The sequence below is a fragment of the Dipteris shenzhenensis genome, chromosome 26, assembly GCF_047967505.1.
Source record: "Dipteris shenzhenensis isolate YYH24624 ecotype China chromosome 26, Dip_SZ_1.0, whole genome shotgun sequence".
Classification (NCBI taxonomy): domain Eukaryota; kingdom Viridiplantae; phylum Streptophyta; class Polypodiopsida; order Gleicheniales; family Dipteridaceae; genus Dipteris; species Dipteris shenzhenensis.
Window position 1 is genome coordinate 32,034,404 of NC_141621.1, and position 27,391 is coordinate 32,061,794.

At 41.7% G+C, this 27,391-nt stretch overlaps 1 protein-coding gene across 1 annotated transcript; it reads right to left on the minus strand.

The window, feature by feature from the left end:
• Nucleotides 1-7,717: 7,717 nt before the first annotated feature.
• LOC147884962 (pentatricopeptide repeat-containing protein DOT4, chloroplastic-like) lies at nt 7,718-11,234 on the minus strand. Its single transcript, XM_087397243.1, has 5 exons — nt 10,157-11,234; nt 9,918-10,033; nt 9,221-9,767; nt 8,938-9,124; nt 7,718-7,847 (listed from the first exon to the last, which is right to left on the minus strand). The coding sequence occupies exons 1-5, from the start codon at nt 11,232-11,234 to the stop codon at nt 7,718-7,720; spliced, it is 2,058 nt and encodes a 685-aa protein (XP_087253369.1).
• Between the last annotated feature and the right edge of the window lie 16,157 nt (nt 11,235-27,391).

Sequence of the window (27,391 nt, forward strand, 5' to 3'; positions counted from 1 at the left end):
CATCTAATAGTAAGATATTAGTACTAAATACCATATGATAGTGGTCAGTAGAACCTTAATAGTGTTAAATAGTACTAAATAAAACTATCATCTAAGAGTGGTAACTAGCATATATCAATTGTATACTAAACAATACTAATAGTACTAGTCCTCACAAGATGTAAAGAGGAGAAGTATTTTGTCTGGATGCTACAAGAAAAGTTGGTATTGTTGGGCAACATGCAATCACATGGATGGAAGAGTATTTCAAACTACATGCAGAGGTATTGTGAACTATAGGTAGGCTCTCTTAGGAGTAACATGATAATGGAGCAACAATGACAAGAAGTAGAATGCATAAAATATACAATATAGAATGCACACAAAATGAAAGAGATAGTGAGACATCGATATACATGGTCCGCCTATGTGGGCTACACCCATGGAGAAACAACAAGTCCTGCTTTTTTATTATCTAGCAAGTGAGAAGATACAAGCATACATACACTACTCTCCTACTATGTGAGCCATACCCTTATCCTAGAATTTTGACCACACAACTCATGCACCCATGTATTTTTTGTTTTGGGAGCATTGCCTCCGAACCCTTGTCAAGGGGAGCCTAATGCATGTCACCGACCCCCCTTGAAATCCCTTGGAAATAGTCCTAGGGGGGTCTTTGCTCCCCCCTACCCCCCTCCCCTTCATGGAATGAGTATAAACATGCCTGGGTCCAAACCACAACCAAAAACAACCTTTGAAAAATGATCAAGCTCCACATACAACAATCTCCCACTTGGAGACTTGTCACTTGTACAAATGGCTTACACATCTAGAATCTTGCTATAATGTGCCTCAAGGAGACTCTTGATATCATCTTTTTTCAAAATGGATCAAAGGAATATGAAGTGAAATATTGCTAGAAAATCGATTATCTAAGTTTCTAGGATGCCATTCTAATGAAGAAAAAGCATGATATGGATGTGTGTGTGTTTTTTTAGCAAGCAATTTTCTACTAGCAAGGAGTGGCTTCTCATATTCATCCCAAAATCCATCATGAAAGAAACCAAGCTAGAGCAACTTTTATGGTGAAGGAGGTCAAGCATGGAAATTCACTACAAGTGCATTAAACAAAGAAAGAGGTTGTTGGAGAAGGTAAAAGATATGTTGGACAACAAGATGTGTCATGAGGCACAATGTCAGGGTTTCCATATGCGCATTTCATTGTTTTTTAGGGAATGAACCAATTGGATTTGGGTGTCGCCATAGTGAAGTATGACATCCGAAGCAGCCTTGGAATTGGCCAGCACCAAGATCCATAGAGGTATCATCAAAGAGTGACTCTAGGATCCATAGAGGTATCATCAACAATGTCCCACAGCTCCATCAATTTTGGAACAAATATGAGAAGCCACTCCTTACCAGTAGAAAATTGCTTGCCAAAAACATACACACATCCATATCATGCTTTTTCTTCATTAAAATGGCATCCTAGAAACTTAGATCATTTGAGTGGGACTTTGGTATCAAAGGAATATCAAAGTGAAACTTAGATCATTGACTTAAGCTATGGGACTTTGGTCCTTCCTAGCGAACCAACAACATTTCCATATTTATGGTAGTTTGTGTTGGAGAGATTCTCAATGTCATAGAATAATTTCACTGGATTGCTAGATGACAACATAGAAATAAAAGCAGATGAGCAAGTGGGATCGGGGGAATTCAAGTCAGAGGGAAACTATGTAGGTATTACGTGACTGAGAAAGATCGAGAGGAAGAGTGAGCAAATGAAGAATAAAGAGAAAGAGAAGATGGAGAAGAAGAGATTGAACGTGAAACTAGCATGTACTTTGCATGGTTGTGATCGTTCATATAGAACCACCTTGTTCGTTTACAACCGATGCTTTGAAGCATAGAGGTGCGCATAATAAATGCGGCATTTATTTAGCTCCTAAGCTAATTGAGATTTAGATTATTATTCTTAACATATGCCATAGAGGGACCTCGACAATCGGAGGCATTGAGCAATGCAAGAGGGAAGATAAGGGCCACTTGATGAAGAGGAGTATTAGGGAGAAATCAAGTGCGCTCGGAGACCGTGTCTTCAACAAAGCCATTCATAAAGTGGCTATTCTTTGAGGCCATCAAGCGAATTTGAGTTTGAGTCTCCTTCACAACCACGAGCTAGAGAGAGCATCTCCAATCCTCTAATTATTGAGTTAGATAGCTCTCCACTAAAGACCCCACAATGAGTTGGTGTTGTCATTTGTTCAACAAAGTGAATAGGTAGGAAAACAGGAGAGGAGGAAAGAGCTTGAGAGATCAAAGATGTTCAAGTGACCAAAGCTAATAGAAGACATTGACAAGGCATACCAATACTTACGAATGATTAGCGCAGGTGAAAAAGTTACAGGAGGAATTGTGCTACAATAAAGAATGAATCAACTCTTGCAAAGATCGTCAGCGGGACATTTAGCATAGACTCTAGAAAGAATTGATAGAGACAATTTTGGAGTTAAATGCATACTGGCCGATTCCGAACAACAGAATCATGATTCAAAGGAATTCAAGGATGCAAAGTTTGCTCAAGCTATGGCTGCAATAGTAGCTATTCCCGTGCACTCCGATGCGGTGTTGGTGTGAGGGAGGTTGGGCACTGGTAGCCAATCAAATACCCCACCTCCGTCGCATGTCGGAGATGTCAACATTGAACACTTGGGTGAGTGCACCTCTACACACGGAAATATCTTCATATAAGGACGATGAGTGGGCAGCCTTTTCAAAGAGTTAAAGAAAGACAACATTAGTTGGCCCTCCAATCCTAGGTCGATGAGGTTAGAGCTGAACAAGATACATAACATCACCACATCGATGTGTTGAGGGTGTTGTTTAAGTGGAGCTTAGTCAGAATCAAAGTCAAGCCCTCATATGTATTTTTTAATTACTACATATTAATTTTTGGCCTTCCCTGGTAAAAAGGGAGGTCATAGTAATGTCTTTCTACCTAGAGAAGTGAAATACAACGGCATCTAATTTTAATAACTGGATGCTATTTGTCATGTTCCCATTGGTCAATCGCCTTTAACCATCGGTTTGGTGGTGTTTCCTATTGGATATCTGAAGTTCAAGTTTGGGAACTGTGCCATGTGTCCGTGCGATCTCGTGTGAAGGGGCTATCGAGAGTCCCTATTTAGGAAGGGCACCATGTGTCCCTGTCTTCTAGTGTCCGAGAATGGACCGCCTGTATTCTCAAAGTTTGTTTTGAAAGTGTGATCACACCTATATAGTGAGGGAGGGTCACTGTCTGAGGTCGCAGGCTTTGTTGACGCTTTGATCTCATATCCCGTGAATTGTAGCTGTATATGTTTTATCATCAATGGCTGGTCTCTGTCAATGGATACCGGTAGCGGTACATTTGGGAAAGGTGCTTCTTGATTTTGTATTCCTATTAGGTTTCATTTCTAAGATTGTGCATTCGTTTGTTTATCAATTGGGTTAGAGCTAATTGTGGTTGTCTTAATGTCCGGCAAGCCTATTATACTTCGAGTTCGAGAGCTCATGTTTTGGTAATTGCATCACGCACTTGTAGAGCTAGAAAAGTTTGGAAAGATGGGAGTTGATCCTTGAGTGGACGATGCCAGCCCTCGAAGGTGCACAAGATAATGAACTTGGATGGGCCATGTCTCGAACCAACTGCTTTGCTCTTAGTTCTCTTATTGTCTAGTTTACTGGCTCTATGCAAAGCTTCGGTTTGATTGAGGTTGGGAACGAGCTGTAGGAGCCAATATGACGTGCTCCGCGACCTACTTCATCAACTCCTCTAAAGTGGTAAGCAAGTCTGCACGTAGACTAGACATGAAGAGAATGTCATTGTCACTGTTATCATTGACTACATTAATCTCCTCAAACTTCATTTTTCCTTTGTCCTCCCTTTGACTCTCTTCCTTCTTATTTGCACCCAATTTGCGTTTTTTTTCTTATCATTTTGCTCTCTTTTCAGCTTGTAGCAATCCTTTTTCATGTGGCCCTTCTTGACATGATGGTAACACACAATGTTCCATGCCCTAGATTTGCTACAAGACTTTCCTCTTTCTTAGGACTTCCCCTTGAACTGTGATTTGTCCCTCTACACATTTAAGGTTGAATCCTACTTGTTGCCAGACATAGACTTCCGTCTAATCTCCGGGGTACGACAGGTGTTGGTATGCAAGTACTTGGAGATGGTTTGAGAGCCTTGGACTTGATATATACTCGCATTGACGTGCCTGTTGACCTGATGGAGAGAAAGAGTTCCCAGAATGATGGTGATGTTTCTTGCTTAGACTAGAAGAGCTGCACACACCATCGATGGTATGACTTTACACTCAGCGCTCCACCTGCCGCTGCTTTCATCATCTTACACATCACTATTTGCAGAGAAACTGCAGAATCCGTCTGAAAGATACAAGGACATGCAACTGGTGGTGATAGATGAAATCTCCCTCATTGGACTAAACACCTTCATGATTGCGGGAGTCTCACGGCTACGAGAAGTAAAACATAATCACGACCAGCTATTCGACGAAATTGACATTTTACTTTGTAGAGACCTATGCCAAGCAAGCCCCACGAAGGACTCATGGATATTCCTGGAAAATCATATTGGAAGTCCAAACTACTTTACTACGAGCTACATAAACCAATGCAGCAAAAAATTTGCATCTTTTCTTGCCCTCCGCAACAAGATCAGAGTCGGGTCACAATCCGATGAAGACATTCAACTCCTAAACAATCAATGCCTCAGAGAACGGCCACGTAAACACAACATCCTCTTCTACACGAATGCTTCTAAAGATCCACACCATGACATTCAAGCTCCAAGGGCAGTCCCAGTGACTTGTCTATTTTAGACATTTGTGAAACAAAATGTTGTGTCGAGAGCGTAGCCAATTCATTGAATTACAAACTACTTTTGTAGCTTGAATAGGATAGCCAAGAGATATTGTGATATCAAACTCTTCAGTGGCATCCGCAGCTGTGCTCTAGGACAGGCACGGGAGAGAGAGAGATCTGGACATTCTCGTCCTTCCACTTGTACTCTGTCAACAGGCAGCGGTATCCGCACTCAAATTGAAAAATAAACATGATATGCATTTCTCTTTATCGAGGTGTTCAAATATTCAGTGTCTTCCTTTCTTGTTGCATCTGTTTATATGCTGATGTTTAATCATGCATGAACTTGTGTAATCATGTGACTTTATTTCTGCTTCGATGTGTTTCAGTTCGACGTGGATGATTTTGAACGTTAGACGAGTAGGAAGTAGTATCATCGCATTGCAATGATTTGTTCGTTTCCAAGTCTTGGAAGGCAGTGCTTCTAGTAGAATAAAAGAATGATCGAGACTTAGGAACCCTCTCGAATCATTTTTCCCTTGACTCGAATTGTAGATGTGGTTAACTGTTGAAGAATGCTGAGACTAGACTTAGTATATTTCGACCACCATGGAGGTTTCTCACCTACGTAAGAGAGGCTTTGCTCTCTCTGATTCCATAATATAGTCTGTGTTTATGAGAGCGAGCAACACCAATTGCGCTGGACATCTAGGGGTCGAGAAGACATGAGAACTCGGTAAACATAATTTCTTTTGGCCAAAGAAGAAAAAGTATATTCATGAATATGTCAAGTAAGGAAAATTTAATGAAGGCACTTGGCATTTTGGAATTTGGAATTACCATAAGTAGATGGGCGAGCATTCCCATGCATTTTATAGTTGATTTTCCGTGGACACAAGGAGGGTATGATTCTAAATTTATATCCTTGTGGTTGTTGGCCAACTTACCAAAACTGCTCACTTCACTCTAATAGAAGAGTAAGTGCCTTGTAGCGTGGCGGATTTGTCTTTAGTAAGTATGTTGTATCTAATACGCTTGGAACTAAGTTGGGAGTGAGTAATGGGGGTCATCTTGAAACACTCGATCACATGGAAAGAGTCAACTAAATATGATGAGAGCATATGTTTCATTAAGGTAAAGTTCTTGGAACAATTGGTTGCCGTTATTGGAATCCACCTATAACAATAGAAAGCATTCATCCACAAGGATGAGTCATTATGGATTTAGACTAGTTAATCCAACTTTAATTGGAGTTTCACAAAAGTTACCTAGGGCCGCGGACTAGACAGTTCAAACACGGAGTATGTTGGAACTTGAAGTCAAACATCTTCCAAGCCATGGACAAGGCTAAGTAACACAGATGAGAATAAGACTTAGAGAATTAGAAGGAGATGAGATTCCTTCACACGCTAAGTTCTTACCTATTACAGGTCAATGTGTTAAGCTATCACCGTGAAATTGTGGGGCCGTGGTTAATTCCAAAGAGAATAGGCATGCTTGCCTATCGATTAAATTACCACAAGGTTGCAAGATGCATCCAATGTTATCATGTGTCTTTGTTAAAACAATTCTTGCAACCAACTACTTCCTTAATTGATGGAATTGATGTGCTATAGGAACTAAAGGAAATCGTTTTTCAAGACTCATAAGATACCTACGGTGTTGATTGGTTGGCATAGTCTTTCTCTATTTGAGGCTAACCTGGGAATCCAGATTCCAAATACGAAGAGCATTCCCAAATTTTATCATGGAGGACTATAGAGGAAAGCAATGTTACATTGTAGTTAGAATGTAGCAAGCCTCGAATGGGTCAATGATAGTCAACCCTTACAGAGACCATGTGTTGGTAATGTGTATAAATGTAAATAGTCGGTTGTTATGTTGTGTTGAAATTGTACAATCAAGGATTTGTTTGTCAAGGTCTTCAATGATGGGGCGCGAGATGACTAGAAGGCTCTAGGGACCTCCATCCGTATGAATGGGGGCTAATTTGTTAGCAATGCACCTAGGAGTAAGTGCCTATGGGGAAGAATGTGGTTAATGAGTTAGATGAAGACCCAAAGGGACTAAGGTTAATTTCGTGTAATCATTTGATGCATGAGACCCAAGCTAGGAAGTGTGTGCAGAAGCCTAGTGTGTAGCTGGGAGGTGATTATGTTCTTGGAGACCTGTAGGTCATTGCAATTGCAATTGTTTGGATCTTAACATGTGGCCTTTCCCTCAAGTAACCGACTGCAGCCTAAGAAGCACGCGGACATTGGAGACAGGATCTTAGTCCACTTTCGCTACTAAGTTAGCTGCAGTTTCCAGGCTGTAAATAGTCAGCCCTGTGGTTGTCTACGTGAAGTGCATGTAATAATTTTGTGTCAGCCCATGTCAATACATTTGTGCAGCATAGTAATGAAGTTTGTTTTGCCTGTGTGAATTCACTTGAGGTGGAGTGGCTGTGAGTTCTGAATTTGTTATTGGAGTTAGGTTTAAGAAATGGCCCACCATTGTATTGTTGGCAAAAATTCATCCTAACAAAAGTAGGCGTTGAACATACTATGCCAGGTTGCAGTTTTTTGTCATGGTAGGGCATCAATGTGTTGTACTATATAATAATACGCCAGCTTATACCTCACCACCCTTGCAGTGGAATAGCTTTTCCCCATGGATCAGTCTCGTACATCTTACAAACATGTGTACATTAGTAAATAGAGATGCACTAGGATCTGGATATGCTGAAAGCAAGCTCATGCTGAACAGACATGGTCGAATGACATGTTGATCTGCCTTCTGTTCAGTCAACAAGATCAAATTTGTATATGTGACGCTTCACCAAAGGGGCCTGGTAAACATAGATGAAGGTGATCTACCCCCAGGCTTATTGCCTTTCCTGCACGTAACCAGACAGCTGTACGTCCTCCCCATTGCACCCCTTGTACGCGCATGAAGTAATCATGCCATCTCGAAGGCCACATCCTGCAGGCACAGCCCTCAAATCATCCAACAACCTGCAATGGGCTAACAAAGGATATGTTCATCAAAGAAGCACTCCAACCATGTGGGGCCCACATCTTTCATGAGGCTGATTAACCTTTTTACATCCTCTGTTTAGTGTTTGAAGATATGATGGGTCTATAACAACAGATTAGCGTACAACTGCACTTGCCACGCTCTTCACACCATTGTTAATCGTTTACTGCTCATTTCACTAAATCCACCCATAACCATTGATGTTTGCTAGCAATACAGATGATATTCCTTGGATGTGACTCAGAAAACAATGTTATGGAACATGCTCATCCCAGTCCACAGCAGTCTGAAATCTGCATGATGAAAAAAATATCAACCATGCTGAGCTGACATGTTCAAAAGGCATGCTGATGATCAAGTCCTCTGCCTCTCGCAACAACCTTGAGACCAAGATCAACTGCAGTCAACATGAAGGTGAACCAAACAGCTCTAGGGTTCCCTTGCTGTGCCCATTTTGAGCATGTGCTGCAATCATGAAATTCCATCCCTGAAGTAAAACCCCAAATCATCCAGCCTTACACGCTCATCGGCATACATAGTGCAACGACAATAAATGGCTGGCTTCTGGTAACAAAGAGTCTACTTTCTCTTCATCCACAGAGCACTCATTTGGGTGGGACACACTTCATTGCTACTTCCTGAGCTGATTCGACCTTGGCAACTCAGCATTAATATCCTCGAATTTGAGGATGTGATGTCTTTAAGAACCAACGAAGGCTGGCAATTTCATGACATTATTATTAGCCATTGCATTTTCTCGCATTCACAATAACCTACCCGTGTTAGTATGGATGTTTGCAAGCAATACATACATGATACGGTGGACTGTTCTTTGGATCTCATTCAAAAGAAAAATTTGCAGCACGCAGAGCCCGCTCTCTATCACTGTGAATTCTGCATGATGAAAGCAAGCTTAACCATGCTGAACTAGCATGTTCAAATGGCATGCTCAAGATCAAGTCCTCTGCCTCTTGCAATAGCCCTTGTCGACCAAGAAGATCAATCATGCACATGTAATGCTTCACTGAGGGGGTTATGCCATGTTTTCTATTCATAGAGGCAAAGTACTGCTGCCCATCAGCAACCAGACCTGTATGGCTGCATGCAGTGAGAACAGAGAGGAACGTCATATTGTCTGGCTTGATGCCTTTGGCCTCCATTTGACCAAACAGTAGTAGGGCCTCCTTGCCGTGCCCATTCTGAGCACACGCTGCAATCATGACATTCCAGGGTAACAAATCCAGCAATGGCATCTCTGCAAACACAGCCCTTGAATCATCCAGGCTCCCACATTTGCCATACATGTTGACGAGGGCATTCCCCACAACCACATCTGACTCCCATTGGTTGCCAACAGCAGTTGAATGGATCTTTCGACCCTCGTCTAGGGCTGCCACATTGGCACATGCATCCAAAACACAAATGAAGGTAATTTTGTTCGGCTTAATGCCTTCAGCCTGCATTTCACTAAACAGCAGCAGGGCCTCCTTGAAATGTGTGTTCTGGGCACATGCTGTGATCATGGCACTCCAAGAAACCACATTCCGCAATGGCATCTCTGAAAATACAGCCCTTGAATCATCAAGGCTCTGGCACCCACTGTACATATTGATGAGGGCTGTCCCCACCACCACATCTGACTCCCACCCATTGACAACCATAGTGGCATGGGTCTCTAGACCCTCTTCTTGGGCTGCCATATTAGCACACACATCTAAAACGCAGGTGAAGGTGATATTGCTTGGCTTGATGCCTTCAGCCTGCATTTCAGCGATTAATTGTAGAGCCTGATTGCCGTGCCCATTCTGGGCACATGCTGTCATCATGGCACTCCAGGAGACGACATTTCGCATTTTTATCTCTACAAACACAGCTCTTGAATCATCCAGGTTCCCACACTTGCCATACATACTGACAAGGGCATTCCCTACAACAACATCTGACTCCCATCCCTTGCCAACAATAGAAGCATAGATCTCTTGACCCTCTTCTAGGGCTACTGCACTAACGCATGCATCCAAAACGCATATAAACGTGATCTTGTTTACCTCGACGCCTTTGGTCTGCATTTCACCAAACAGCAGTAATGCCTCCTTGCCATCCATATTCTGGGCACATGCTGTGATCATAGCACTCCAGGAGATCACATTTCGGAGTGGCATCTCTGCAAAAACACTCCTTGAGTCATCCAGGCTCCCACACTTGCCATACATATTGATGAGGGCATTCCCCACAACAACATCCGATTCCCACCCATTTCCAATGAGAGTAGCATGGATATCTTGACCGTCTTCTCGAGCTGCCACACTGGCACATGCATCCAAAAGGGAGACGACAGTGACCTTATTTGGCTTGATGCCTTCTGCCTGCATTGGACCAAACAGTTGTAGGGCCTCGTTGCTCCGCCCGTTCTGCGCACATGCTGCAATCATAGCATTCCAGGAAACCACATCCCGACATGGCATCTCTGCAAACACGGCCCTTGAATCATCCAGGCTCCCACACTTGCTATACATACTCCCAAGAACATTCCCCATAACAACCTCCGACTCCCATCCATTACCAATGACAATAGCATGAATCTCTCGACCCTCTTCTAAGGCTGCCACACTGGCACACGCATCCAATACGCAGATGAAGGTGATCATGTTTGGCTCAAGGCCTTGTTCCTGCATTTGACCAAACATTTGTAAAGCGTCCTTTCCATGCCCGTTCTGGGCACATGCAGTGATCATAATGTTCCAAGAATACAAATTCCTATATATCATGTTGTCAAACACAGCACATGCGTGCTCTAGGCTCCCACACTTGCTGTACATTTGGACGAGAAGGTTACTCAGAAATGTACTGTCAGCATGTCCACACCTGGTCATGTGTTCATGGACACATTCACCCACTGACAGGGCCTTTGCATCGATGCAACGCCTCAAAAGTGAGGCATAGGTATCAGTATCTGTGCCTGGACCCAGCTGACCAAGGATTTCCTCACTCAAGCTTTCAGGACAGCAGTCTTCATTGCTTACAAGTCCATTCTCACGGTGCCCATCTGAGGTACGTGTATGACAGGCAGTGCTTGTTCCTAGCTCGCTCACTAACTCTTCTGCAAGCTTGGCCCACGTGAAACCCCTCCCACAGTGTAGCTCGGCGGCCATCCACCTCAAAGAGGATAGAGGCAAAGGTCCAAGGACTTTAGCCTTGTGCTTACCAAATTCTATTTTCTTATCCCTAGCCCAAGGGCACATTCTATCCGATCCATTGGAGCTCCTAGGCGTGTAATGTGCGATCTTGTGTGCTTTCCTTCTCTCCAAGCACAGACGCGTTGCCGATGACAAAGAAGCAGAAACGCAACAGAGCAATAGCGCCATATTTTTTATGTATTATTGCTATGGCTGGGCTACTGAAGAGGGATAAGCATAGTAGAAGAGGCATTCTCGATGCCTATGACGAAGAAGCAGAAACGCAACGGAGGAATAGCATCATGGTTTTGGTGTGGTATTGGGTAATGAAACAAAAAACATGGTAGAGGATATAGTTCTGTTTCTCTTGCTGTTCCTCGCTGCTTCCAAAGACCCCTCCATTTATTGCTGTTGCTTAAAAGAGAGAATTCTGTAACCTTGCTCTCTATTAATGTTTAGTAAAATTCCACATCCTTTCGTCTGAATGCCTTGCTCGTCTCTTACCAATCTTTCGCACAGACACTTTCCTGCCTGCTTACGTTTCTTCAGTGTCGTTCATGGCAGGTGGTTCTTTTCGCCTTCTTCACAAGTAGCTGGATCTTACATATTTTCGTATGCTCTATGGTCGATTGAACTAATTTTTGAATTCCTGAGCAATCTGAAGCTTAAGAGGCATGAGGATCCTTCATGGCGATCTGCTAGCCTCGATAGAATCTACTTCGATCATCAGGCTGCTAATTTGTGACCAACCTGAGATTTGGGCCAATCATGTACGAGTTGGAAGAGTTGGCCATGGAGTGGACGGCCCTTATGGGCCACAATCTTCATCGTGTCATTCTATGCATCCTCCAAACCAGACGACCGTTTTCGTTGCCTATAATATGATAGCTCCTCCCGCACTTTTCTCCTATCATGTAGACATGAGACAAATCGTCTCAATATCATCACCTTTAGGAGGATTGTGGGTGGGTGGTGTGAACTTAGCCTAACATTTCGACATGACTCAGTCATCGATGACGAAAGGGCCTATCCTTTTTAAGCTAAACACCTCGTTCTTAGGGCAAAATGAGTTGATAAGGCAATCCAGTCTACATGATATATAGCTAGAAAACAAGGTTAAGCGGTGCGATGCTTGCATAGAAGCACTGACCAAGGTAACTAAGTCCTTTGGCAGATGCAAAGCCTTAAAGCCTCGATTTGATGAGAAGACAGCTTCGTGAGCCAGAGGTTGTTTAATCCCAATGGTATTAGCGAATAACTTGAATGATTCGAACCTTCATCCATTTTGCTAAATTCAACAGAGAAGCTTGATGTTGGTAAGGTGGATTGAACGAGGAGATCATCCATCTTCCTTTTTGGCCCTTCAAGGGCCCTAAGGGATGTATGTGCTTATTTTTGCTAATCAGGTCCAAGTTGCAAATTTTAGTTGTTTTGGTCAAGTTGATTGTCATAATTTTGGGACTAAGATTGCTTTCTAATGTGTTGTTAGGATCAGGTTTTTGTCCCTTTGTGAAGATCCTTGTCTTTTGTTGGATATTTCTCTCTCGAGATGGCGGCTCTCTTTGTCTCTTAGTACTACCTTTGGTCAACTTGACCATGTTAACAGGTGGTTAGTATTAGGATTAGCGGTAGTTTAGGTCATTGTAATGAGTTTTAAGTTTAGGTTTTTGTCTCTTTGGGGTCTTAAATGACTTAATCACTTTGTGTGGATTAAGTTTTGGCCTTGTATGACGAGTAGTGATTTATTTTGCCTTTTAGCTTGTATGACACCACGTTTATTAAAAGCATGTGATATTATTTAAATGAGGGTCTCTTGCCAAAATGACCCCATCCCCACTCATATTTTATGGTCCATCCCCTCTTTCACCTCTTTTCTCTCCTCTCTTTTCACTCATCTACCTTTCCATGTATTCATTTACCTTCATTTGCTTTTTTCTCTTTCCCTTTCATTCCAATTTACACCTTTCTTTTCCCTTTACGATTTATTGGAAATATTTATCAAGCTACTTTATACTTACAATAACATTCCAAAAGGTAGGGCCATAGTGGGATTCCCACCTTGTTCTTTAAGACAGTACGTGATAAAAAATTAAAAGAATGCATTCAGCTGGTTCATGTTAATGAACGGACTCCAATGTATGGAGATTGCAAGATAGCCTAAGTGCATCTTTCTAGTATTGTTGGGTCAAAGGCAACCCCCCCCCTTCCTTGAAGGTTCATCTTGAAGCGTTCTTAGCAAATATTCAAAAAATAATCATGCCTCATGAGGCTTCAATGCATGTTCACAAAGTCTGAGATTGAATATATAGGAGGCTATGGCGAAGGACAAGGCACCAGGGCCATATGGATTCCTGATTGAGTTCTACTAGCACAATTGGAAGGTTTGTGGTCCTGATGTTAGTGCCTTGATCAATTGATGTTTCTGTACTGGTAAGCTTCCCTCTAATCTGAATACAAGAGTGATCAAACTCATTCCAAAGAATAAAATAGATTTCTTCCAAGCCATTACAGGTCCCTTTTCAATGTTAAACCGTGTCTATAAGATCATGGCTAAAGCCATGGCCAATCGGGTCAAGTTCATCCTCTTTAGGATTATACATCCTCACCCAGTATGGATTTATCTAAGGCACAAATATACACAATGCAATTCTCAATGTGTTGCTTGTAATAGACATGGTTGACTTGCAGAATAAAAGGTTTGTACTGCTTGATGACCGGCCAGGATGCTGTAAAAAGGATTTTGGAAAAAAATTTGCAGATTGAATATGAAAGGGTGCATTTTAATAATGAGAAATTCACAGATAAGGGGTTTTACAAATAGGCCTTGAACAGCACGCGATATATAGGGTTTATACATATTGATTCCCCTAAGGGCAAGAGGCAATCCTTGGTGATAAATGAGAAATAAATGATGCTTTACTGATGATCTAGCAGTTGGTATCGTCCCTTTTTTATGACATTAAAGCATTTTTGTGCTAAGAAAAATATGTGGTCCAACTAGGCTTACTAAGCTTTAGTAAGGGCTAGCCCTTATGTTTTATAAGATCATGACATATCTGGCTATAGCCTACCTTTTAGAGAAGGCTTCTCCTTTTTCTTGTAATTTTCCTTTCTAATACAAATTTAAGGGCTAGCCCTTATGTTTTGTAAGATCATGACATATCTGGCTATAGTCTACCTTTTAGAGGAGGCTGCTCCTTTTTCTTGTAATTTTCCTTTCTAATACAAATTTAGTTTCTTTCTCACAAAAAAAAACACCCAAGACTTTAAAATTGATCTTTTGAAACAACAATCCACCATGACAATACTTTTATGTCCTAGAGGAGATGCCCTTTAGGTGAACACTCCATTGTACTAATGAAGCATCTCATGCGATGATTGGGCATAGGCCCACATTAAGTCATTAAGAATTGGGGTTGTAACGGTTCCTTGGAAAGTGGTAACTAACCACTCACAAGGCCAAATTGGGGCTTTTACACATCTTCCACATGCCACTTTAATGCTTATAGTAGGTACCAAACACTTGGCACCTAGGACCCATTCATGGAAACCTAAGTTCCATGAGCCACCCCCACCCTGGATCACCAAGCTCCATCAATTGCCACAAACCATTTAAACATTATGTAAAGACCTCCACTTGACCAAGTGACACAACACGTGAAGTATAACATTTTGTGTGAAATGCAGTACCTAAAAACCACATTGTCAAGATTTTCATAAGACTGCTTCCAACATTGCACCATAGTTTGTAGCAACAACAAGCCAATGCTAATAAAACGGTCATCCAAGCCAATGTTGGTTGATCTCCACTTTCCTTTGTGCAATAAGTTAAGATCCAATCCAGAATGGATCCTCATTGCTATCTTCATCTTCGGCTACAAAATAGTCTTTACAACTTCTCTATCCACATGCCATGTAACAAAGAAGCCACATGGTAGATCAAGCCTGTGACAAAATATGAAGAGGGGAGAGGAGAAGAGTGGAGATGAGGAGAGAGGGCACAGCTAGAGAGCACACCACAAATGACTAACTGTACACTAGAATTAGTTGAAAAAATAGAATATATACAAACCCTTTTAGGGTTAGGGTTAGGGGATCTAACCCTTTCCTTTATAGCACTCTATAAGGTTAGTGCTATGCACATATGATCACATGATGGTGCTATGCACACATGATCACATGATGTTGAGCGTGAACTCTCAACACCTTCCCTCAAGATCAACATCATGAAGTAGGCCTTCCCTCAAGATGATGATTCTGGGGAATCGAAGAAGGACTGAGCATTACATTCCATCACACCCCTTTAATGGGAATGTCCTTCCTCTGCATCAAACCAAGAGCTAGTCGGTGTTTCTCGAATAGCTCTTTACCGAGTGGTTTGGTAAAGATGTCTGCAACATTTTCTTTGCTATCACAATGCTGCAGTGTGATGTCACCAAGTAACACTCTTTCTCTGATGAAGTGCTCTCTGACATCAATGTGCTTTGTTCTGGAGTGATATACTGGATTTTTGGCCAATGCTTGAGCCGATTGATTATCACAGTATATTGTTGTTGGCTTTGACTCATCAAAGTAATCTGTTTCTGACAATAGTCTTCTGAGCCATATAGCCTCACATGCACCTGTAGTGAGTGCTCTATATTCTGCTTCAGTAGAAGACAAAGAAACAGTTGGCTGTTTGTTTGACAACCATGATATAGCACCTTGACCAAGGAAAAATGCATATCCCTGTGTCGATCTCCTGGTCTCATGATCTCCAGCATAGTCACTGTCACAGTATCCATGCAACCGTGGATGACTTCCTCTGTATTCTATCCCAAATTGTCTTGTACCTCTAATGTATCTCAAGACTCTTTTGGCTGCATTCCAGTGAGACTGTCTTGGATTTGCCATAAACTGTGCTAGCGAGCTTACTGCATAACAAATATATGGCCGTGTGATTGTCAGATATATAAGAGATCCAATGAGTTGCCTGTAGTATATGTCATTGACTGTAGGCTTTTCTGAATCTTTAGTAAGTTTCAAACTCTGTTCCATGGGAGTGGCTCCAATCTCGCAATCTGCCATATGAAACTTCTTCAGGAGACTGTCAACATACTTGAGCTGACTCATGAATGTGCTATCTGAATATCTCCAAAACTCAATTCCAAGACAATAGTGCATAAGTCCAAGATCTTTCATGTCGAACTCTGCAGATAAGTCTTGTTTTAGTTTTCTGATGAAGCTATCCTTGCTTCCTGTCACAATCAGATCATCTACGTACAAAAGTGCAATAGTAATATCTTCCCCTTGAACTTTGGAGTAGAGAGTATGATCTGCATTGGACTTCATGTATCCCAAATCAGCAAAATACTTGTCAATTCTGCTGTACCAACTTCTGGGTGCTTGTTTTAAGCCATAGAGACTTTTCTTGAGATGGCAAACCTTGTTCTCCTTGCCTGGTTCAACATAACCGGCGGGTTGTTGCATGTAGACTTCCTCGTCTAGATAACCATTGAGAAATGCATTCTTGACATCGAGCTGATACACATTCCATTTGCTGAGTGTCGCTAGTGATATCAAGAACCGTATGGAATCCATCTTTGCTACTGGAGCATAAGTCTCATCATAATCTTGGCCATATTGTTGTGCATATCCTTTTGCAACTAATCTGGCTTTGTATCTCTGAATACTTCCATCTGGATTGTACTTCACTTTGTATACCCATTTGTTGGCTATGGCCTTCTTTCCTGGTGGAAGGTCACATAATTCCCAAGTGTTATTTTTATACAAAGCATCCATTTCTTCATTCATAGCAGTTTGCCATTCTGGCTTGTCTACTGCGTCTTCGAAGTACACTGGCTCTTCTGTAGCCATGATGGTAGTCATAAGAGCATAGTTGGTGGTTTCCACCTGAATTGCTTTGCCTTTCTGAGCATATGTCAATCTGGCTGGTGGTCTGCTTTCCCTAGTAGACCGTCTGAGCTCCTGTGGCGCTGCTTGGGGTGTTGCTGGCAATTCTTGCTCTTCTTCATCAACCTGTTCTGTAGATGACTGTGAAGTCGATGCTTCTATCTCTTGTGTAGGTGAGGTTTTCCATTCTGATTCCTCATCGAAGATTACATCTCTGGAGATAATGACTTTGCGGTTGATGGGATCATACAATTTGTATGCTTTACTTTCTTCACTGTAGCCAACCATGATGCATTTGCGTGACTTCGCATCCAATTTCTTGCGATGATCATCATGTATGTGGGCATATGCTATGCAACCAAATATGCAGAGATGCCCAATGCGTGGCTTGTGTCTAGTGAATGTTTCATAAGGAGTCATACCTTGTATCGGTTCGGTAGGAAGCCGATTAAGCAAGTAGTTAGCTGTAGCTATTGCTTCTGCCCAATACTGATTCGAAAGATGCTTTTCACTAAGCATTGCTCTAGCACTGTCTGCTAAAGTCCCATTCTTCCTTTCAGCTCTTGCATTTTGCTGAGGAGTATCTGCACATGTGAATTGTCTTCGAATGCCGTGGTTTTTGCAAAAGTTCATGAGTGCTGAAGACATGTATTCACCGTCGAAGATGACTTTGTAGTTGTGTTCCGTCATTTGACCTACTGATAAAAGGTTCTTACTGAGCTTCGGAACATAGAGCACATCTTTGACTAATCCTTTTGTACCAGTGAAATTGTTCATGGGGATAACACCTGTCCCTTGAACTGGATTCGGTGTATTGTCTGTTGTGTAGATGACATTCTTTTGACCTTCTAATGGCTTCATTTCTGTGAACCATTCCTGATGATTTGTCATATGAGATGATGCACCGCTGTCGATGTACCAAGGATCCTGTTCCACTTGGTCGACTTGATAGCTGAAATCCTCTTTGGGATTGAAATCAGTGTCTAGGTGTATTGTATCAGTCTGATGCAATTCCTCACTTGCAAGAAACATATTTCCATGTTCATTTGCAAAATGACTGTGACTAGAATGTCCACCATGATGATTTCCTCTTCCTCGGGAATTCCCTCGATTATTGCTGGATTGACCGCCTTGGTCATACTGCTTCTTGCGGCAATCTCTTTCATAGTGTCCAAACTTGTGACAATAGTTGCATTGAATGTTTGACACATTGGTGGATGCATTCCCTCGTCCTTGGAATCTTCCTCGGTTGGAATGATTTCCTCTTTGCTGATTTTGGTGTTGCTGAGGATGATGCTGATGCTGATGCTGATTTTGATTTTGTTGATGATGACCACTTTTCTGATATGATCTACCTCTGTTTTTGCCTTTGCCTCTGCTTCTGTCTGAAGCTGTGAATGCCTGATCATTAGAATGACCTTTACGTGCTTGAATGGCCTGAGTCCTGAGTTCTTCACCAAGTAGAACTGACTGGAGTTCTTCCAGTGTTGGAATTTGCCGTTGGATGGCAATACTCTGGACTAGATTCTCATATTCTTCTCCTAGTCCATTCAAGATTACTTAAACCATTTCTGCGGGATTCATAGTCTCTCCTGCTGCTGCAAGTTGATTGTTGTAGTCTTTGATGCGGAGTACATAAGCATGACCGGTTTTGCTGCTATTGCGGAAACTCTGGTTGATCTGGTTTCTCAGGGTGAGAATCCTGGATGTGTTCTTGGACTCGTAGAGAGCTGCGAACATATCCCATGCTTCTTTTGATGTCTTGACTGTGTTGAGCTATCCTAGCATGACATCTTGCACATTCTGCTTGATCAGGTGATAGGCATACTCGTCTTTCTTATCCCATTCTGCTTGAGCTCAGGCAATGGCAGGATCTGCTATTGGTACGGAAACTGTTTGTGTAGATGTAGATCCCGATGTAGATCCCGTTGCTGGTGCTGTGACAACAGACGGAGTAGAGCTACTGGTGGCTGGATCGGCCAATGGTCTAGGTATGGATCCATTGACATACTCCCATTTGTCCTGAAGCACAAGAATGGTCTCCATTCGGTATTTCCATGTACCGTAATTGGAGTTGTCTAACTTAGCAGATGTCTCCAGATTGAGGTTGCTAGTTGACATGGTGCAAACAGTGTACTCAAAAGTGTCCTGAAAAACTCTGTATGAATCAACTGCAAATACACTGAAGATGCCAAGTGAAATCTCTGTACCGTCGGTGAAGATTGAACTGCAGTATATAAGATCTGATCTGTGTTACAAGGCTTGTGGCAATGATGCCGGGAATAGCCAAGAGGCTTTACCTCGGCTTTACAAGGCTGAAAAATGATGTGCACGATGCCGTGAGATAGCCAACTGGGCTTTACAATGGTGGCATGTGTGTGTGAAATCAAGTGCTATCTGCCCACTGAATCAATCTGCAATGCCTCTGAACTCTGAAGTCTGCTCACTGAACTGATGAACGTAAGGTTTCAGGTAATGTAATGATGTGAAATCGGATGTGAGCGTATGGACTGACTCCGAGTAGGTACTAGTCGGGAATTTCGGGCATGGCTTAGATTGGCAACTTGGGGAATTCAAAGCGTCCCCTCTATGGCGATCTAGTCTACTCTGATCTAGATCTAAACCAACCGTCGATCGATGAAAGAGCAGCAAATAATTCCTTTTCTTTTGTTCTTTTTAAGTGCTGGGTCAGATGTGTCGATGTAGAGGCAAATGTGCGTGAAGGAAGTGGTTTTGTCGGCGAGGCACAAATGTGAGTGTAACTTGCGCCGAAATGTGCGCGTTATGTAACGAGCGCGTAGAGCATGAAAAATCGAGCGACTTTTCTTTTTGGAGCACCCTCAAATTCTTCCTGGATCAAGAGATATGACTTGATCTAAGTGGAGGGGCAAAAGGAGTGCAAATGGTGCTCAATGATGATGTGTCACTGTGAGTCACATGCAGTGATGATGTGGCACTGTGCTTAGCAAGAGGTGTGCCAGTGAAGCTCTGTGCTGAGGTGGCAGGAGTGTGCACAGTGTGCCTGGCAAGGGACTGTGCCTGCAGAGGGTCAGTGCCGACTGGACTGCTGAGGTGGCAGTTCTGAGGTGGCACAGATGATGTCAACAGGGTGACGTGGCAATGTTGACGTGGCACTGATGACATGGCATAGGTGACGTGGCACTGATGATGTGGCACAGGTGACGTGGCACTGATGACGTGGCACAGGTGACGTGGCACTGATGATGTGGCACAAGTGACGTGGCACAGGTGACGTGGCACTGATGATGTGGCCTGATGATGTGGCAGGTGATGTGGCAGTCGGTGGTGACATGGCAGTCGATGATGATGTGGCAGTCGATGATGATGTGGCAGTGAGGATAGGCTGATGACGTGGCAATGGTGACGTGGCAGAGGATAAGATAGCTACACGTGGCACATCCGGGTGCCTGATGACATGGCAATTAGAGGTAAGGTTGCCACGTGGCAAAACGCTATCTGCCACGTGTCGAAACGCGAGGCACCAGAATCTACCCAAGATTCTGACAGAATCTTGGAGATTCCGTCGTCTTCTCCGCTGATTCCGTTGACTAGGCGTCGTTGGAGTCAATGGCCGATTCCGTTGATTCCGTTGACAGTGTGGCTAGGCGTCATTGGAGGAGCTATGAGTCTACAGGACATGCAGCCCGTGGCTGCTGGAGCGTCGCCCGTGCGCTGTGGACGGTCGTATGCGCAGTGGAGCTCGTTGGCCGTCTTCAAGAAGGCAATGGAGCCTTGAAGCTCACAAGCTATGGAGCCTTGCAGGGAAAGTGTGTGCGGGTGTTGAGGTCGTGGAGCTGGAGCGCGTCGCTGGCGATGGAGCTCGTCGTGGAGCTGCTTTGATGAAGCTAGGAGCTCAATGAGAGCTGAGCGTTGATGGCGTAAAGTCGCTCAGGAGGTCGGAGCTCGTTGAGGCAGCTGTTGGAGAAGCCGGCGGTTGGCGGCACCTAGCTTGCACTAGCAAAGGTCCTGATCTGCTAATGCTGACTAGCAGAATTGTGTAGAAGCTTTGTCGCTTGTCGTAGAGTAGGCGCTTTGCTTGTCATTGGGAGAGGCAGGGGCTGCTCGAGTGCCGTGTGCATCAAGCCTTCGAGTGCCAGCAACGCAAAGCGAAGCAGTTGGAGACGGAAGTCGAGGCTGACGTCGGAAGTCGAGAGCTGAAGTCGTATCGTCTAGTTGCGAAAGAGGCGGCTGAGGGTTGGCCTTCGCTACTTGCTACGAAAGAGGCGCTTCTCGTTGTTATGGTAGCCGAGAGTCGGAGGAGTAGCCCGTGGATATTTCGTTCAAGTTTCTTCAAGAAGCTCTCTATCTCACATATTCGGAATCAGAAACATCCCTCTCTCATTGAATCTCTTCAGAAGCACTCAAAGAACTCTCTCTTTTCTGAACTTCTCTCAAAGAGATCTCTTTCTCTCAACTGCAATCTAAGAACAATACAAGGAATCACTCAATCTCATATAGACGGAAATCTCTGTCAATGAACGGAAATTTATCTTAGAATGAACGGAAAATTCCTCTCAAAGAATGGATGAAGATCTCTCACCGGAAGTGGACTCTCACGGAGAACACTCAAGAGAACTCTCAATCTCACACTCTCAAGAATCACAATGTCTCAACGGAAGACAAGGAAGCTCTGATACCATGACAAAATATGAAGAGGGGAGAGGAGAAGAGTGGAGATGAGGAGAGAGGGCACAGCTAGAGAGCACACCACAAATGACTAACTGTACACTAGAATTAGTTGAAAAAATAGAATATATACAAACCTTTTTAGGGTTAGGGTTAGGGGATCTAACCCTTTCCTTTATAGCACTCTATAAGGTTAGTGCTATGCACATATGATCACATGATGGTGCTATGCACACATGATCACATGATGTTGAGCGTGAACTCTCAACAGCCTGCCCATAAGCCACATAGTAGCAACAGATTAGGCCACGCGGTGAAGTAGGCAACCAGACATGTGACACAGGGCATCTAATTACCACATCCTCATCAACCACACTATCATTTTTAGCACTCGTTCGAAAAAACTTTGAATGGACATAACTTTTAATCCATAAAGAATTTTGAGGTATAAAAAGCAAAAATGCATAGGAGATCATGCTCTACGCATTGGTCACAAATGTAAATTCATCAAGAGTCATCATTGAATCCATATCCTAATCCATTGCATGTCTACATTTTTCCATCAAATATCCAGTTTATATGATGCTTTTGTGCTCAACAAATCTTAAGGGTTGTGGCTTTTCTCTTCAAAAGAAATAAGATATTTCGCTACATTTCTCTAATCGGCATGTAGTCTAGTTGTGGACTAGTACATCATTACAGAGGTTGAACCCTAAATCCAAGTGAGCCCTTCATTGAAACACCCAATTAGTTATTAACGACCCTTGGATCACTCATGGATTTTTGCATTCATACACTTGATACCACCTTATTACTTTTAACAGTGGGTATTTCATCACATCAATGATCCCCTTGCAGAGTGATCTTCTCTTTTGAATTCAAGACAACTCTATTTTTTAGCACTACATTCCACCCTTGTAAAGTCACAATGTTGACTATTTCTGGCATTTTGCTCCTTCACATATATCGTCCTTGTAAATCCTCTTGGCCATTCTAGCACGTTTATATCACCACCTTATAATTACGAATTTAACCTTTGGCATCCAATTCTTCCATCATGTCTAAGAACACCTCTCACATCCACATATGTTGGATTATTTATTACGATCTAATTGTTTTGAGCAAAAGTATTAATACTGATTGAGTAGGTGGAGCATAAGCTCCACAAAGGCATCTCACTTTTCCTAGCTTTCAGCACATGCTTAGGTTTATGAGTGCACACAGATCAACATTCTATTTTGAGCATCTTAGTATTCTCATGGGTAGATAATCTCGACCCGTAAGCATCTAACATAGAGCCCCATATATTGAGCCACTCACATGCTAATGATATTCCAGTGATGACCCTAAGAAGAAATGCATGAATGGATACTATAGCTATGATAAGAACTTCATGATCAAGGATATAGAGTTTTCAAGTATTCAAGTATTGACTCAAACATGATTGACACAATACTTTTCTTTTTATAGCATCTACATGTAGCCATCACCTGCTTGCATGGATCTTAATCTAATTTTTAATCATACAGATGTGCAAGTTAAGTCCTCAACATAAGGCCCTTCCATCTAGATCAACAAATTCTGACGCTTGTAGTGATAAAAAACAATCACATTTGATCATGAAAGTTTGTGGATAAACCCTTAGCATGATCCAAATTTTGGAGCTTTATGTCACAACAAATTGTTCATGGATTCTGTACCATGACTTGTGATTAGTAGATCAGCCCTTAACATCAAGATATTGCATCACTTAGTTATTCTATAGAGCATCATTCTTGGATTCAATTTCAATCACTACTTTAGATCAATAGATCAGCTCTCATCTGTTGACATCTCAACATCAATTCATTCTTGCCATAATGCAGTTGATGTTATTAGTATTATCATAGAGCAAATTGCAAAATGGTAGTGTTCTAGCATGCATTGATGATTGTTTTTCATTCTCCATACTTGATGCATGTTTATGGTCTCTAGACAGTATTTCTTTGTCATTTCAACATTTGGAAACTCACATGCTTCAATGACATCTCATGTATTTATTTTATAAATCAACTCTATTAGGCCTTCTTATAGTTAGCTCCTTGATGAGCTATTCAGATCAATTAGGCTATCAAGCTTTCCCAATGGAATCTTCCATAGCATTTTACAATCATACCTTGTCAAGTATTCCTATACATCAGAGTCTCTTATTCGCTAGTGCCATACTTGCTCCTCAATTCCTTGATGTTATAGACCTCACTGATCCCTCTATTGACAAAGATTATGCATTTTTAAATCATTGTCTACCATTATTTGAGAAATCTTATTCTACTTTTGCATATGCTCTGGTCCCATGTGTATTAAATTGGAGACCCTCTTGCTTGTCATAACCTATCAAATTTCATCTTCTCAACTGCTTTGATAAGTTTCACATTGAGCATATTCTTCACGTCAATACACAATCCACATTCACTTGTAAAATGTTTACCTTTTCTAGAATTATTTGCTCTTCCCTTCAGCATATGTTTTGGGTCTTGTTCCCAAATGTGAAGGATGATCCACAACTTAAGAGGGGGAAATGCATGCTAATGTATAGAATCAAATTTCTACTCTCTGTAAAGACTTTCATTGCATACTCACTGTGCTCACACATCCATAGCCTACTCTGACATTTTATTTCTTTTCCTTTTTCAATTTTGGTTGGTATCATTTTCATCAAAAAATCCAAAAAGTTCTAGAACATGCACACTTTGCTTATCTAGTGAAACATAAGAAGGGGTGTTGAGAATGGTATAAGTTGTACCATAGGATCGAACATTGGGACAAAACCTAGCCTTGGAGGAGTCCATGTTCACAATCTTTGTGGATTGAGAAAGATCTTGTGATGCTTGACAAGGGTTGTGTAGCAACTCTAGACATGCATGCACCACAAGAGTTGTATCACAAGGGAAATTCATCAACAACCGAGCTCTGATACCACAGTTGGCTATATGCCTTAATTTAGTGTTGCATGCAAAGCAAATTAATCTACTATTTGATTAGAATGAAAAAAAAAAGAGCTTATGAATCGACTCAAAACCAAGATTAGGAACAACTCATGAATTCACATAAAATACTCTTCAAATCACTACTAACCAGAGCGCATCCCTACTACTCTTACTGCTCATTACGATGCATCAACCATAGCCACAAAGGCTCACATAACACACTACTAGAATTCACTTATGCAAAGTTGACCTACTCAAAAAATTCTTAAGACATCAAGTAAACCAACTAGCCACCTCTCCTCGTGGTTGTCAGCATGCAATCCTCCTGTCGTGTTCCCTCTCTAACACTGCAAATGTCAACCCTCATCATAGCCTCTGGAGTCTACTGGAATGAAGACGACTCACCTCCACCTCCTACATAATTCTCTGCATGCATGGAGTCCATGTGGATGGAAACATCCAAACTACTACTCTAACCTCATGAGGATGAGAGCCTACTAATCCAACAATCCCTCCCTCAGTCAAAATGAGGGAGAAGATGATACTATGAAAGACAAAAAAGAACATTCTCCTACAAGTTCTCTAAAAGAGTGACTATGCTCATAAAGAGCTAACACATAATGCTCACAAAGAGCTCTACATCAAACATCGATTGCCCACAAAGAGTCAAATGAGTCTACTTACAAAGAGCCTTATTTAAAAGCATAATCTTGATCACTGAGATGATTAACTTCGGCCAACATGGTGACATCACTCATCCCCTTATCTTCCACTACCATTGCTTTAAGGTTCACTTGTGCTCTTGTTTAAGGAACTTCATGGAGGATGAATGAGAACAGTGGGAATGGATGATATTGATGCCTCTTCATACACAAAGATACAAAGTTGTGCATGTGCAAGTTGTTCGAGACGGTGATGCAGGATTCAAAAAGGCATGGTGATGCAAACGAGATACCTAGAGTTAGTTATGTTGTTGATGTAAGTCATGAAACTCACACATATGCTTTTAAAAATTTTGAGTTTGCTGTTATGGAAAGTATAAGATATTTGTATTTCTACTACCCTACTCTATAATGCAATTTGTTCATGCATAGAAGTTGAGGGTAGAAGAAGAATTCACATGATGCATTACACAATTTGAGAAGATACTTTTAGACTCAGAGAACATGAAACTTAAGGGGGCAGTTGAATATTTATTTAAATTTATATTTCTAAAATGATGTTTCTTCATGTGTGCAACATTTCTTTATGCACATGGACCATTGTTGTAAAGAAATAGGGGAATATCTCCATTTGGAATAAGGAAGCATGGAGAAGTCCCATTATTGACCCAAGGTAGCCTACATGATCCATTCCAATGTGTTGTACATGAGATTGCGAGATATCACAAGTTGGATGTGAGATTCAATATAGCAGAGCCTTAGTTGTGTTTCTAAGGACTTATTTGAGGATTCAAAGACCCCTATTGTCGATGTATTAGAGTTAAAAAGAGGAGAGATAGGCTATGAAGCCTCTTTGTAACACAAGTTTAAATACAAGTATTTCTGATAATGTTCTTCTATCTATCCCTAATTTTCTCAATTATCTTTTGTATGTAAATCTAGTGCAAAAGTTATGGCTATTTTAATATTTGTTGCTTTTGGTATTGCATGTAATTTTTATATCATCTTCCACACAAAATTTATATCACATTCCATGATGTTACATCTACTATTTTAAGTTCAATTTAGGACATTTGGATGTGAATTAAAAGGGAAGAAAATGTTGTTTGCCAAGTTTGGCCATTCCAATGATTTGGTCATGGTGTAGAATTTAAAGTTGATAAAGGTGTCTTGGAAAAACCACCAAAACCCTCCACGATGTGAAATTTTGATTTAATTTTTGAGCTTCCCCTACATCACATTTGTAAAAGACTAATGTATTTCATGTACTATGAAAAATTATGAGGTAGATGAAGGAAATTGACACTTTTGGCCATTCTAAGTATCATTTTTAGCAAATTTAGAAGGAACGCTAAAGCAAAGTTGATCACGACGTTGTGGGTGTCCAAAAATTCCAAAATCTACCACAGAGCAAATTTGTCCATTTGGACACCTTCCAAATGGCCGTGGCAGATTTTGGCATTTTTGACACCGCACGACATCCCGATCAACTTTGCCTTTAGTGCCATGGTCAAATTCCTTCTAGATTTGTGAGAAATGGTCAATAGAATAGAGGATTTCTTAAATCCCCAAGTAAGATCCTAATACAAATACCATTAAGGCTCTCCTCTTTGGTAGCCAACCACGGAGTTTATTCCATCATTGCCAATTGGATATAGTTGCATCATTGCCAATTGGATATAGTTGCATTAAGTGAGCCATGTGATGGATCACAATGATCAAGTTGTCAATATTTTGATGCAATTCAGTAGTTAAGAAGGTCTTTGTGAAAATTGGGCGTGGAAGACCGCAACATGTCCTCCTACGCGACTAATATAGTGCACCAATGAGTGAGTTCAACCAAATGTTCTATGAACGTTAGCCTGCTGAGGAGAAAACTCATCAATGTCAAATGCCTCCTGCAACAATTCAACAACCATTACATTAGCAGACATAACAAAGCACATTAAATTAAAAGACCATTAAAAAAATCATTACATTAGTTTCTTCCCATCATAGCATTGTCTCCTTTTATGCACCCTCTCTTCTAATTGCGATTTTGGTATTTTCAATGAGATTCCCCTCCCTCCTTGATTTTCCCTCGATAGCTGCAGAGGCGATCATGTCTAACTGGGTTCCAAGAGTTCGAGTCCTTTTGCCAGACCCTAATTTATCAGATGATCATGTCATGCTTCAGCAT

What these genes read in the sequence shown, in the direction of transcription:
- LOC147884962 (XM_087397243.1), bottom strand. Translation starts at nt 11,234, where the DNA reads ATGGCGCTATTGCTCTGTTGCGTTTCTGCTTCTTTGTCATCGGCAACG. An exon ending in TGTGGCAGCTCGAGAAGACG is followed by an intron (nt 10,034 to 10,156) that starts GTCAAGATATCC and finishes GTGTTTTTGCAG; the next exon opens with AGATGCCACTCCGAAATGTG. An exon ending in CTGGTTGCTGATGGGCAGCA is followed by an intron (nt 7,848 to 8,937) that starts GTACTTTGCCTC and finishes AGCCCATTGCAG; the next exon opens with GTTGTTGGATGATTTGAGGG.